The sequence below is a fragment of the Aedes aegypti genome, chromosome 3 (genome assembly GCF_002204515.2).
Source record: "Aedes aegypti strain LVP_AGWG chromosome 3, AaegL5.0 Primary Assembly, whole genome shotgun sequence".
NCBI classification, from domain to species: Eukaryota; Metazoa; Arthropoda; class Insecta; order Diptera; family Culicidae; genus Aedes; species Aedes aegypti.
The window spans coordinates 245,031,345-245,047,035 of record NC_035109.1 but is presented as its reverse complement, the minus strand read 5'-3'; the positions used below and the strand labels follow the sequence as shown (position 1 = coordinate 245,047,035).

The 15,691-nt window shown below is 34.5% G+C and overlaps 1 protein-coding gene and 2 long non-coding RNA genes across 3 annotated transcripts in view; 2 read left to right on the top strand and 1 right to left on the bottom strand.

The window, feature by feature from the left end:
* LOC5566593 (zinc finger protein 502) overlaps nt 1-357 on the bottom strand; it is a 35,540-nt gene extending 35,183 nt beyond the window's left edge. The window contains exon 1 of the mRNA XM_021849416.1: nt 9-357. Within this exon, the coding sequence (XP_021705108.1) occupies nt 9-249 (241 nt within the window). The 5' untranslated portion in view covers nt 250-357. The remainder of the gene's footprint in view (nt 1-8) is intronic.
* A 1,930-nt stretch (nt 358-2,287) lies between these two features.
* Nucleotides 2,288-13,674, top strand: LOC110678978. The gene is made up of 3 exons (XR_002502104.1): nt 2,288-2,663; nt 2,814-3,356; nt 13,506-13,674. It is a non-coding gene; the product is annotated as an uncharacterized LOC110678978 (long non-coding RNA).
* A 1,265-nt stretch (nt 13,675-14,939) lies between these two features.
* Nucleotides 14,940-15,320, top strand: LOC110679460. Its single transcript, XR_002502505.1, has 2 exons — nt 14,940-15,060; nt 15,132-15,320. It is a non-coding gene; the product is annotated as an uncharacterized LOC110679460 (long non-coding RNA).
* Nucleotides 15,321-15,691: the final 371 nt, after the last annotated feature.

Genomic DNA, 15,691 nt, shown 5'->3' with positions numbered 1-15,691 from the left:
ATTCCTACCGCCTTTCCGAAGTATCTTGCGGGCACCTTCCATGTAAACGTTTTCGAAATCATACCGGTCGAAATGCCGCGAACACAGAACAGCAGCATCTGGATTTGTTAGGTCTGGTTTGTTACAGAATTGCACCCAGCGCTTTCTGGTCTCTTTATCCTTGGGAAACCTGTGCAGGCTTACGGCGCCAGCTGAGTTCCTAGCGATACTCGATGTCACCCCGCAGGATTTTATAATACATCCACTCATTTTTTGAAGAAAATCATATAAACTTGTGAACTGTTTTAGTAAAGCTGTCGACAGAAAATAGACCGAATTAAAAACGTCTGCACAATATCAAAACAGACGCTTGTGTATACATTAGGGTGGTCCAAAAAAGTCGGCAAACATTAAACGCAAAACATCAAAGGGTTCATTCAAATATTACGTAACGCAAAATTTGCCAATTTTTGACCACCTCCCTCCCACCCCCACGTAACAGCTTTTGTATGGGAATTTTTTATTTTTTGTATGGACCGTAACACTATGTTAGACCCCCTCCTCTCCCCCTGTTGCGTTACGTAATATTTGAACGATCCCAAAGCTCCGCAAGGTTGTTAAGGTGAAACATCCCGGAATCAACATGGCCGTAACTTTAAAACGTTATTTTTTTCTAAACGATAATTTTTCTACATCCCAGAAGCAACATTGCCGTCACTTTAAAACCTTATGTTTTTTTATACGCCCAACGTTTAAAGCTAGGTATGCTGCTCCGCTCAAGAAAAGTAAAAATTTCTGCTCAAGAAATGGTCAAGAAATTTTCTACAGTAAGCTCCATTTGAAATGACATTTCTTTTTAACTGCGTACTGCGATCAAAGAAAAATGCTTTTCTTGAGCATTTCTTGCAAGAAATATCCCTAGCATCATTTAACGATCATTCCAAAATCGCAATGTTACAAATCTCACATCCAGAGGCACGCGCAACGTTTTTCTTCGCGTATGACGTTTCACACTACCGCCATCAGCCGGTCTTGTTGCACGAAACACCTTTTCGTACAACATGCTCACCAGATGATGATGGTGTAAAGCGGGCGATGGATTTTGAAGAAATTTGTTCTAAGTGTTACGTCTGTTTGTCTGTGATTATACCATTGCATTAATTTGGTCGAAAGTCAACATTTTTTGCATTAATAATGTTATCATGCATTTATTTCATAACTGTCAAGCAATGATGCATTTGATTAACATTGTAAATGCTTTGTAGCATTATTTTAATATAGCATTATGCTAAGCGTTTAGAGTGAATATACAGACAGTTATGCTATCATACAAGATTACATAACCTCATTGAACGCACTCGAATCTGTAATGAATAAGTAAGACGGTCGAGCATGTTCGCACTCGCTCATAACGTTTTGTGGGATATGGAGGAATAATGAAATGACTTTCTTGCATCTCGAACCCCCATTTCATGATCTAAGGATATATGTATTCATTCTCTCCCCTTAAATCTAGCCACGCTTATGCTCTCCCCTTAAAACTTTTCAATGCGCTAGGGCTTTGTTTTGTGGGTTAAGTTCTGTTATTTCCTCTACGAGAAAGAATGGTGATCAAATTCTTTCTATTGATGTTTCATTTGGTGAGGAAAGGAAATCAATCGCCGAAGAGAATTCTTTCTATTCGCAATAACTGGGCGAATAGTAATGTTAACACACACAGTGGCTTCGTTTATAAGGAACTTTTATCTTACCTTATTACATCAGCAGCTTTAGCACAGGGCACCAACGTGCCAGGCATCTAACACATCCTAGTTGTGGGTTCGAATCCTGATTCCAACAAAAAAAAAATCATTAAGCTGGTAAAGAAAACCATTGAAAGGTAGTCAATGGATTCATTGTTTTGTTTATTTTTAACGCAAGCCCTAAACATACATTATTTTAAGCTAACATACATCATAAACCCTAAATATACAAACATAAATGCTTTAGTAGGGCTTGTGCATTACCAATTATTGCATTTTTTTTATTTCTTTATTAGTATCATTCCAGACATTACATTCATTTCTTATATATAGATATTCAGTGCTATTAGACAACACTATCATCCTAATTTGGTAAAACAAATTTAAGATTTAATTAACATTTTGTTAATAACATATTACATTTTACTTGCCGTAGCAGTTCAGATTTTATACAGGTGAGTTGATTGCACCTGCACAGCAAAAAATTATGTAATATGACTCGATGTAATAATGCCGACGTAACGAAAAATCAATGTAATCACAAGTTTCAGATGCATAATAGCATCAACTGCGGTGTGATATCACATTGCCCTTGAATTACATTGAAACGACATCACTACTTTGCAGTACGTTGGTCTTGTGTAATATTTACATATGAAGCACAAACAATATTACACATAAACAGCTGCAACCACATCAATCCGACCTGGTTTAGTGATATTACACAAAACCGATGCTATTTCACATTCAACCTCAATGCGATAATAAATCTCGCAACACTGTCCGCATGTTGTTGTTCGATGGTCGACAAACGACAAAGTCATTTTGTTTATCAAAGTTGTTCGCGTTTGAATATTTATTTTGTTAGTTTTATCACGAAAATTTAAAAATAAAATTCGAAAATTTAGTGATTTTAGACCACGACTACGTGTATTAATTGTGGTAAGTATCGGTTTCGGCGAAAAAAAAACATGATCCGACGGAATCAGACTTTCGATCGTCCGGTGGTTAAAATGAAAAATGTCCCAGCGGTCGTTGGTGCGAAATCCACCAAAAATAACTTTTATATGAATATTTTCTCCCACTCAACAGGACCACGAAGAAGCGGTCATCCGGTGCTTGGGTCAACTCGATTGAAGAGGGCCGTGGCAGTAATCCGGATAGGTCAACCATCAATGTGCCCTCGAAAGACGTCATTCCGATGCCTCCACTTTTTCCGGCCATTCCGGAACTTCCTGAACACCTGGCCAGGGGAACAAACCAAATATATGTAGGTGGCACGAATTTCGAATTGATTGCGTCCGAGAATCGGTTCGGCCAGTTTTGAACCGTCGGTGCAGTGATCGGTTCCGATCCGCGCTACAAGATGGTTTACCCCAGTATGGTATCCTGCTCTATGGGGAAGCTGGTCTTGCCGCCGGCGATTTTTTCTGGCGAAAGGCATGCCAATTTCAAGGAGCTGGAGAAACGGCGGGATTTGTGATTGCCACGGGATACGTTTGCCTTTGTGCAAAGGGAAATATTGACCACCAAGGGAGTTGAATAGAACGATGTTTACCATTATGGAACCATGAAGGAACTTCGTCAGCATATTTGGCTCGAACGGGTCTAATTCCAGCTACCACAGTGAAGAGGGTAATTATTCATATTATTTTCTTCTTCCAACGTCTACTTTTATTTAGCGTTACGGTCCATTTGGATCATACCCTATGTCTCAGCCGAACACTAGCCTATGAGCTCTACTTTCTTTGCTAATTATATATATGTTATTGCATTCTTATATCGCGTAACGTAGTCAGCACGAAAATACCTTGAATTTGAAGAAATTTTGAAGCTTTCAGTTGTTTTTTACAGATGCTGAGTGTTCTCTAAAATGTTTAGTGATTTTTGTATTAAATTACCATCAGTGCACCAGTATCCGCTCACTAGTGTAAAAATATTTTTTCGTGTGAAAAACCAACATTTTTCGCACGGATACATTCTAGAAATATTACCAACTTTCCAATGAAATCACCTGAAGTTATTTTCATTCGATAAAATAATTCTTTATATTGAAAACACAAGACCTCGTGAGCGGTTATCGGATCACTAGGTATTTTTGTGTGTTCCATTAACCGCTCATGCAAAAAATTAAACAAAATGTTCAAGAAATGTCGATTTTAGTATACAGCTTTCCTTATTGCAGTAGTAGCTATGGTTTGACCATAAAAAATATCAGGATGAATAACTAAATTCCAAAAAATGCATTTTTCAGTAAGTTCGTTGCGATTTGTTTTACCGTGAGCGGAAAAAGGAACACTTAGGTGCAGTAACAAATGCAATTAAATATTTGTACATGATAGTTTTTTTTTTTATTTTGCCGCTGAAATAGTAATGATCGACACAGTAGTTATTTTATAATAAACATTTGAACACATAACTTTCCTTAAATGAGTGGGATCTGGTGCACTGCTGATTTTTTTCAGCGTGTCAAATTTTCAGCGTGAATGGCTTTCTGGCTCTCCAGATTTCTGCTATTGAAGCTGTGGCTTCGATGCCTCTTCACTTTAAGTTTCTACGAAGATTATGATAGAAATAGGCGACGGTCTCCCTCACCTACATTATACTGACGCGCATTTTTCCGTGCGCCTCTCTAACGTGTGCCTCTTTAGTGCGCACCTCTTTGAACTAACATCTTTATTACTGTTTACCGTTATTTTCATTCGAATAAAAGTTGTAACCGAGACCGCGTGTGTATTTTAATTCTCCGGTAGTTATTCCGAGATTGTCCGCTATTTTCCGCTAACTGCGTGTGTTCCGTTGCGTGGAAGTGTTCCCCAGTCCCACAGATTATGTTGAAAAAATCCTCCAGTTATAATCCGTACTGATCTATTACCAATACTTCCAGGAATTTCTCAATAAATTCAAACTTAGATTCCTCACGATATATGTCAAAAAATCCATGAATTTCTCTAGCATTTCATCCATGGTATATTCCCGTAGTTCTTCCAGACCTTTGTAAAGCAGTTTGTCAAGTAAAATCTCCATGTCATTTAAAATTTCAGGCCAGTTAATTAAAATGTAATTATTGTAGTTTGTTTTGTAATTATTTCAGGAATCGCGTCCGATGTTTTTTTTTAAGTCAAAATCGTTCTGGATTTATCCAGAGATCTGATTGACTTTTTCTTTCAATTATCAATTTATCTTAGAAGTTCTCCAACCCTGCCCTTGGGTGATGGGATTGACGGTGATTAATCAAGTTGGCATTGCATATTGTTCATATTGTGAAATTACTCTAATGTTTATTGATCGTAATTATAACTTATAAAATGTAAGTTAATCTAGCAGTTTAAGTTATATAATGACATGTGTTGCAATGCTTAAATATATTTTACACTTATCACACCTTCAGCATGAGTTTAGTTACTGTCGCATGATCTAACACCAGATAACTACGCGTAATGCTGGAGGGACCGGCAGGGCCTACTACCAGTCTCTACTAACACTCAAATCACTAACTAGACTGGGAAACCAACGATCACCTTCATCAGTAGCACTATTTCTAATAGTAGTATTAGTTCAATATACACAAGTCGTTTTCAATAGTCCACGAGGCGCAAGAGTGGGTGCGGGTGGTCTCTGCGTCTCACACATTGAAAATAGACTTTTATATTAGGTTTACTAACAACGTAGTAATACTTACCTTGGTATAAGACCAATACTGTGGGTTGCCCTAATTCAGCGCATCGCCTAAATCCGATGCCCATACCGCTGTTTGTTTTTTGTATATTCATAATTGCAATTAAAAACATCATTAACAATATTTTCCAATGTTTGAGAAACATTCCAAAATGTGCTGATTTACGCCATTTTACAATATTAAGGTTGTAGCGGAATTAGAAAAGTATTACTGATATATGTATAATAATTAGAAAACTAATGGCGCTGTTGTTACTGAAATGTTTCATTCTTTACTGTCTTTTATAAAATAATATAATATTTTTGAACAGAATGCTGTAATTTATAACTTATTTAATTCTCTAAACATTTTTGCACTACCTTGCATCCACACCAACACTGGCGACATTAGCGTTCTTTGGGTAGTATTTCTGTTATGTAGTAGTAACCTCTACCGTTTTTATTCTAACGATCATAACATAATTATCGTGAGCGTAGTAGTGGAAATAACATAGAAGTAGCTTTTGTATTTGTAGTTAAGGTACCATGATATTAGTTGAATCCTGTCCTTTGGTTCAGAATGGGGTACGGGCGCGTTCTGCCAACTCGGCAGAACAGAGGCAGATTTCTTGTGTGAACAAGTTACAACATGGACGTTGTAAAGTGCCAGAATGAAGTGTTGGGCTTGTGGGGAGCACTTGAAGATGGAATGGAAGGTCATTACTTCGCGTTCGTGCTATACTTCTCTTTATCTATAAAATTATATACAATAACCGACCCTTAGCTTAACTATTTAAATTATCAGTTGCAAATACAATAATCTTTTTGAGCTAACTAACAAGTCGTCGCGTTAATTTTATCATAATGATCTTTTATCTACATTCGTCGAACCATTCTGAATGGCCGTTGTGAGAATATCATCAAGAACTTCTCACATGCAATAAAGCTGGATTATCCTACATTGAAACATTAAGATTTTTGCTCTATCGGATAAATTTTATGTGGTTCATAACACTGCGGAACATGTTTTTGTCTCCAGCACCAAAATACCGCTATTCACTTAATTAAGAGCTGCTGAATCCATTGCCGTTTTCAGAAATATCATAGCACGTCTAGTTTTTGAGATATTGACTGTTGAAAATGCAAAAAATGACTATTTCAGCCAACTTGCATGCAAGTTTCCCAGCTTGTAAGGTAATATATTGGCTTAATTTGCCACTGAATTCAAACTTTATGTGTATAACAATACTTATCATCAAAGTTTGTATTATTTTCGATACGGAAAAGTTATTTTTTGATGGTTTAGAGAATTGTTGTATTTTGCCATATAGAAGAAACGAAGAATTTTGTATGGAGACTGCAAGCATGTTGAAAAAATCGGTTTAATCGAAATTTAATCGCGCAATTTCAATCAAATTATGTCTGAAATGAAAGTTCAAGTTCTATTTTGCATGTTTGGTGGATTAGATTACAAAAAAGTATGATAAATTGTACTTTAAATTTCATGTAAACATTAATAAAAGCAGTGTTTTGTACAACTTTGGCGACCTGTAGCTAAAAATTGTGACGTGCTGGAACATTTCTGAGAACGGCATCAGATTCAGCAGCCCCAAATCTACTAGAGACACATAATTTGGTTCTTGAGACACGCAAACATGTCATTTTTGTTACGCTGTGTAATCAGTTTCAGGGATTGTTATCGTGGGAATCCAAAGAGCGAATTTTGTATGACTTCAGTGTAGGCCAATACTGCAATAAAGCATGTTACAATCACTAACATTTCTTCTCTCCCTATCCTTGTTTTCATTTTTAACCCGCCACTACCACGAGCAACAATGCAATGTAAACAGCGTAATGGCCGAGGAAACGCGGATACGGGAACGATCGTCGGAACCAACGGACCAACGAAGCAACCTCCAGCTAAATGAGAGAAGTATCCAATATAACAGTCTAATTTGGTTCAGACTTAAAAACTATTTACACCCTGACAGAACTGCCTATCTCAAAAATAGGTAGAAGGGCGGGACGATGGTGCGAGCCTACCCACTCTGTCATCGGTGGGCGTCGGGCGTGCTAACTGGTATAGCATGGCCTATGGGGCTCTGCCTGCACAAATCATGTTTTCTTTCTCTTTCACTTTTTTGTGAATTGCTAACAAAATCCAAAAAGTAAATCCAATACAAGAATGCAGTGCAGAACCTCATAACGCCTTTTTCGGTAAACGTATTTCCCAGTGTGGGGTTTATAGGGATGTTTGTGTAAACAACGCAGATTGGCCATGGCTAGGGGGTGCGTTGATATTAGCAGATTAACAGATTAGCAATCTTAGAAGTTCTCCAAGACTTTACAATATTACATTTTTTTTCTCAGAGATCCTTGTAGAAGTTAATCAAAGGTTACTCTAGGATTTTCTATAGAAATACTTCCCGGATCAAAAAAAAAATTACAATAATTTTTGTAAAACTTTCTTAACATTTTTCTGGAGACATCCTTGGAAGAATTACTGAAAAATTCAAGACATTCTTGGGAAATTTCGCAAAGAACTTGTTCTTTGTTGAAAATTTGAAGAAATCTTGATCGAAATACTTAAAAATCCCTAAGGCATCTCTGGAAAAATTACTGATACTTGAAAATGTTATAAACCGACAATCTTAGATGAAATTCTGGGAAATCTATTGAAATTTGTCTATAAAAATCTTAAGAGATTGTCGACAGAAGTTCTGAGGTAATTTCTGTGATTCTATGATCTTTAGGAAAATTTCATGTTGAATTCTAGATGGTTTCTAAAACCATTTTTTTTTTGTATGAATTCCTTATTCCTAAAAATCCTAGAAAAATCACCACTCCAGAAGACGTTTTTCGGAGTTATATGTGAAGGAAGCTTTGGGCAAATAACTAACATACAGTATTGTACAAAACATTTGCAACTTTTTCAATTTTCCATACAAAATGGTCAACTTGGTAAGCTAGATCGCAGTTATTTATTGACCGAAATTTTCACAGAATGACACAGACACAACTTGAACTGTAACATATATTTTTAAATATTTTTTCCAATCACAAGTTTAAATGTAATAACGATTTAACTAAAGTGAAGTTTTTGACGAAAAATTCAAAACTATTTGTGTTTATATCTGATAGACCTATACAATAACTGTCTTTAGCAAACTTGTTCATCTCGTCAAAATCTACAAAATTGCTGAAGATACCATCAAACTATTCCTCCAATGTGTTTAGTTAGGTCAATTATTTGAATCGGTCCATAAACTGAGATCAAGCATACCGAAGATGGTCATTTTGTATGGAAAACAAAAAAAAAGTTGCAAATGTATTGTCCAATATTGTAATTCCTAACCGTTCTATCGGTGAAAATGTAAAAAATGTACCTTCTTTGGGTTTTTATAATCTTCTAGTGCAAACATAGCGTAGGAGAGTAAACAAGTTTTTAGCAAAGTTATTGACCAAATTGTTTAAGTTGACAGAATTGTCCCAAATTCATCAATATGAACTACTAATATATACATATTTCAGATATTCCACCAGATATTGCTCTAGGGATGCGAAATTTCCTTATGTAATTCTTAAGTGCTATGGTAATTATTAGACAGTTTCACAAAAATCAAAATTTCTGGGATTCAACCAGTCACCCCCAAGTCCTAGTTGCAATACTAAAACAAACTACCAGGCAAATTTTCATCCAATTTGGAGAAGATTAGGAGGTGCCTCAAGTCGAATTTGTGTTTTTTGGCTATTTTTTACATTCAAAAAATTCTAACAAGAATTTGGAAAAATGAAAATCAAAATGAATACCACTGGTTGAACGTATTATTAGTACTTTACAACTTTTGAGAACACTGTATGCCGATTAGAGATGATTTTGACCTCATAAAATTGATTTCTGTTTATTTAAGTACCTGTAAAACATATATTTCTCTGCAGTTTTTGTTCTACGAGATTCTGAACCACATGCCTAATCATAAAAGTTCAATCGTAGAATCATTCCTTTGTCATTTCTGAACATTATTGTAGTACATCATTTTTGTCTCCGAATTACAGATAAATTGTAAAAAATCGTCGGAAATACGACATTCCTCATTCCCCCGCATTTAGAGCTGCTGCCAAATGGCGCAATTGCTGACATGTTACAAAATTGAACATAGTAGCTTTGCTTTTTCAATGATGGATGATGATTGAAGAAAACATCTAGCAAATGTCATCAACGCAGTCGTGTTTCAAACAACATTCGCATTTGATGCCAAGCATTTACATATGTGATATAGCCCCGAGGTCAAGCTTCTCGACTACTGATCTTGAGGATCAGAGTTTGATTATGCGAGTTCATTTAGAGTGTTCTTTTTTTCCAATGGACCAAATGACTTGAGGCCAACAAATTTCATCACGATTTCTTGTTCAAAAGTGTTTTTTAGGGCTGAGCCTTAATCAATAGAACAACTCCCACTCCTAAGTGAATGAAGAGAAATGCTCAAGTAGTGATTTGCGCCTTTAGTCCTTTTTATATGCTGCATATAATAAACATTGGTTTCATTCGAAAAAAAGAATCAAACTCTGATTCTCAAGATCGGTAGTCGAGAAGCTTGACTTCGGGGCTATATTACATATGAAATTGTTTGGCATCAAATGCGAATGTTGTTTGAAACACGACTGCGTTGATGTTGTCTTCAATCATCATCCATCATTGAAAAAGCAAAGCTACTATGTTCAATTTTGTAACATGTCAGCAATTGCGCCATTTGGCAGCAGCTCTAAATGCGGGGGAATGAGGAATGTCGTATTTCCGACGATTTTTTACAATTTATCTGTAATTCGGAGACAAAAATGATGTACTACAATAATGTTCAGAAATGACAAAGGAATGATTCTACGATTGAACTTTTTACGATTAGGCATGAGGTTAAGAATCTCGTAGAACAAAAACTGTAGAGAAATGTATGTTTTACAGGTACATTAATGAACAGAAATCAATTTTATGAGGTCAAAACCATCTCTAATCGGCATACAGTGTTCTCAAAAGTTGTAAAGTACTAATAATACGTTCAACCAGTGGTATTTATTTTGATTTTCATTTTTCCAAATTCTCGGTAGAATTTTTTGAATGTAAAAAATAGCCAAAAAACACGATTTTGACTTGAGGCACCTTCTAATCTTCTCCAAATTGGATGAAAATTTGTCTGGTAGTTTGTTTTAGTATTGTAACTAGGACTTGGGGGTGACTGGTTGAATCCCAGAAATTTTGATTTTTGTGAAACTGTCTAGTAATTATCATTAATGATCTACTTGGGCATTCCTATGATTTCACATTAGCATGGGGTGTTTGAAATTGTCTGACATTTTTCAATAAGAAGCATTTCGATACGACGCATATTGTGGCCAAATATGAATTTAGTAACTTTTATAGAACCCCCTGCCGAGGCAAATCAAAGGTGCCAAGCATAGGCTCCCTACTAGGATTCCATCTAAAATATTTACAGTGATGTTTTGACGAATTTCTCTAAGGTTATTACAGTGATACCTCCATGAGTCGATGTTCCATGACTCGATATCGACTCATGGAACCATACTAAAAACAAAATTTCATGGTTACTATGATGGTCCCTAAAAGTAGCTTTCCAAAGGATTGCTGTTCCATGACTCGATATTTCCATGAGTCGATGATCTCTTCAATATCGACTCATGGAGGTTTCACTGTACAACACTTTTATTGATTAATTCCATAAAAAACTGAAAAGTCATCCAAATTTCCACGAACTGCGCTACGAAACTTCCTTAGAAATTAAAATAGAGATTTACCAAAAAATAACTTGAATCTTCACATTTCTATACCATTGCTAGAATTTTATGGGTTCCATTCCACGTATTTCTTATCTGGAAAATATTCCTGCAATTGGGTTGTTTAGTGATGAAAAATACACGGTTTTTTGTAGCTTGATCGAAAGAGCACATTTTTGTAAGTCTAACACGATTTTATTGCGCTTTACTACCTTAATTTTGATATACTAAATGATTGAAAAAGATTTCAATCCGTCGACTCAATGACATTCAAATTTACATAATGACAGCTCGTTCCGAAGTAAAATATGCCGAGGGGTGATTCAAACGCAATTTCCATACTAAGTTCAAACGTGTTTTAAAAATAGTTTCCGGGCACGGAAAATTATGAAACTTTGGATTCTGGCTCAGCTTTTAACGTAGAATCAGAATTTATAAAAAACAGAATACCCCTAAACAAGCCAATTGCTTTTAAAATTTATTCAGGAATCTCGCAATAAAATTTGCGGGATATAATTTAAAGTTATATGTTGGAATTTTTTTAACAGATTTTAATAAACTAACCTGTGTATTTACGAATTTCTGGAGAGATTATAGATAATTGTCATTACATGAAGAATTTGAAAAATGTAACACATTTTCAGGCGTATTATGAATTCTACGAAGTGTAATGGTTTAATTCTCATTCCACTGCACTGGGTTTCCTGGTGTTCGGCTGCGTAAATGTTAGCAGTGCTATTGATCATATAAAATTTATTGTGCAAAATGGTTGAAGACTGTCTTTTAAAAATCTAGATAGAACTAACATAGGAGTTTAAAAACAAAGCAAGCAGTGTGAAGTACCAGATATGTTTTCCTCAGAATACCATCAAGAGATGTTATGACATTTAAAAATGAATTTACGACTCCGTTTCATTCATTCCCAATTTATACATTTTGTTTAGAAAAAACTATCATTTCATGATAATTAACTTTTTTTATTAGAAGTTATTGTAAAATATGTTTAACCGCTTTTTGGAACAATTCGATATTATCGATATCAGCACAGCACTAGTTTTAGCATTATCATTTAAAACATGCGAGTAAATAATACATGGTAAAAATCTTGGTGGAAGTATTAATCTTTGTTACGGTAAAATTTTAAATGTTTTTTTGAAAATAATGGTAAAAAAATGAACAGGAACTCCTAACAAAATACAAAGAGTGTACTTGAAACTATTTGAGGAATCTGTATTTTTTTATTCTCTCAATCATTGCTTCTTATCTATAGTTATTTTTTTAGATCATTTTCTAATCTTTAGAAAGAAAATGTTTATAAATTTCGAAAATTATATTCTTATATGCGAGTACTTGATATATTCGCTAAACCTAGGGGTTTATTCTAAAATGTTGTATAAACTTTTCTCGATATTTATGTACATACTACGAATTTCAAAATCTACAGCCAATAAATAGATACGAAAAATCATAAAGTAACCGTAACTAATATTTCTTTTTATTTTTTAGGTCTCAAATGAATTAGCCTGGAGATAATTTTGATACAGCTCAATAAAGAATTCATTGCAGAATTTTGGCAGCAATTCACGATGAAACGTAATGATAAAAAATAATCCAGATTGAAGTTCTGAGAGTCTACAAAAAGAAACTTTTTTGGGATCTGTGCATCCGAGTAATCGCTGCAAGTGCAACGTCGCTCAAGTGAATTAAATTGTCAACTGTCGCGTCGCTATTTGAGAAACCGGCGTAAAACAAACCAGATTATTGTTTCATGCGCAAGGTCATCATAATGTATTGAAAAATCTCAAGATGTTCGACGTAGTTTTTTTTTTTTCAATAAAACGTTTAAGACATTTTGTAAATGACCGTGGTACCGCATACAACTGTTAAACAAACCTTTTTAAAGCTTCAATATTGATTGGTTCTATAAGAATTACAGTAGAATTTATAGTGAATGCAAGTAAAAATGCGTAATAATCTTGATTGAGTTCATGAAGAAACACTTTCAGAATTTGGTATAGGCATTACTACACGAAACTAGAAGCACTGCATTGAAGCCAAACTTAGAATTTTTAAAAGCACAAATATAGAAAACCAGACAACCGTTTGTGCTGAAAATTCAACTCACTGGTCACTCGCTGGTTGTGACCAGTTAGTGCTATTTTCAGCTATAACGATTGTATTGTTCTCTAGATTTGCGCTTGAAAATCCGAGGTTTGGCTTCGATGCATCTTCACCTTAAGTATAACTCTTTTTTCTATCAAAGTTCTTATATTCAAACACGTGAATGTTATGTTCTATTTTCTATTAATATTTCCTTTTCGTTCTCTTTTTTCATGCCAGGTGAACGAGTTTGGATTTCCTGATCGAGCTGTAATCACCGTTCTATTGGCTGCTTTTAGAAAATCGGATCTATATTTCATGCATCAACGACCTTTGGGCCATACTTTTATGCCGTATTTAATCATGTAAATAATAATTAAATAGTGAATAATAAAAAAAAAACAATATATCAACGTATTTTCTTCGCTTCAATTACCATGCATCTGATTACATTTGAATTCTATTCAATGGCCGAATGAATTGCTATTTATCCTTTTATTTTCTAATGAAAGTTACGAAAATACAATTTTAATTCAATAAAAGCTGTTTTTACACCTGCAAATGAAATTTATGAGCGTAAAAGGATAAAAAAGCAATTCAATCAGCCATTGAAGTAAATTCGTGATCGCTTTATTTTTGCTTAAATCGCTTAGATTACATAGTTTCCATATTACATCGCATTGATTACATCGTATTGTGTACGTTAAATATATTACATCGGAAGAATTACATCGATTGCATTTATTACACCAATAACCCGCGAGTACGTCGAGCTGTGTAATATTACACAACCGAGGGAACGACTTGGTTGCAGCGGTTTCGATGTAATATTCAACAACTTTTTTTGCTGTGATGCTTATAAGAGAAAAAAAAAAGTTTTTAAGATGCTTAACCTAACTTAACCAAAACATATAACGCATTAATCGTGGCAATAGAAGATTGTAACGATTTTTGCCTGAAATTATTAATTATTTTATTTGACATTTGTTCCAATGTTTCAACATTGGATATTCTATGTAACTCATTGCCCGGATAAAAACGTATCATTCAGTGAATGGAATAAACCATTAATGTACAGTATAACGTATTGGATACAATACAGCGTATTGTAATTGAATGTCGAAGCAATATTATTCTTGTTTGGATATACAATTCAAAAACAATAAAATATATTGTAACAGAACATTGTATTGTTTTTAATTGGTTTTATACCTTACAATTTTGGTCAAATTCCTATTTTCGCGTAAAACAACTGTTGCTTTTTTCTATGTAACTTTACTGAAAGAAATAAACAAAACAAGTTCTGATAGCAGGAAATGTTGGGTGAAAGATATTCAAAAAGTTAAAATAAGTAGTTTTTTAGAAGTCACTTGACATTAGCTGTAACGACGAATGCAACCATGATACATTTCGTTGAATTGTTTTTGCATTGTACAACAATACACGAATTGCTAATCAAGACAATACATGAACATTATATCGTATTGTATTCTCAAAATGTCTGTATGAGAAAATATCTATATTTGTATTGTTACGATACTTAACCACCCATACATTACACTGTAAACTCGGCAGTACCCATTAAAGTATAAAAAATGCCCACTTTTTGCTGATATATGGAGCTGTCAAAATGATGGGTAATTTTCAATTTTGAATAAAGGGTATTATTTGCCCATTTTATAGTTCCGAGGGTTTACTCTTTAATGGGTGAAAATTTACTTCAACTTGTAGGTACATACAACCAACAGTTGGAGCAAAATTTTTAGACAGATGGAACAAGAAGTTTAAAATGTAGGTAAGAAAAATAAAATGTGTTTACTATCCTATAAATAGACTAATAAAATATACATTATGTTTTAAATGCAGGATATACACCACAAGATCAAATCGGAACTTGCAATGTTCTCCATCGGCGGGTCGAACATATTAGGCATATGAATATCACGATGTTCCGGGCGACGTATCCATCATGAGCTGGATAACATCTTATCACGATTCTGCATTACCTAACATATGAAAAAATGATTAAATAAAGTTTATTAGTTCATCACTGAAGTCATTGATTAGTTTCAGCATCTTAAACTGTGCATGATTTAAAATCCGACAATAAAATGATTTTTGAAAACAAATTAAAGGGTGTATTTTACCCATTATCCATATCAATCCAATCCGAATAGTGGGTAAAATTTACTCCTTAAACTGACGTACAAGCCGTTTACTCTTTAATGAGTAAAGGCCCTTTACTCTTTTAATGAGTTAAACTAGTTTCTCTCAAAGAGGGTACTTTTTTACCCTTTAAAGGGTACTTTGGTCTTACAGTGTATATTGCAAAAATCTCATATACCATACAGTGAACTGTTCAAAACAATATATTGTACTGTAATTGTATTGTCATGTTACATATACTGTATTGTATTTCCAATATA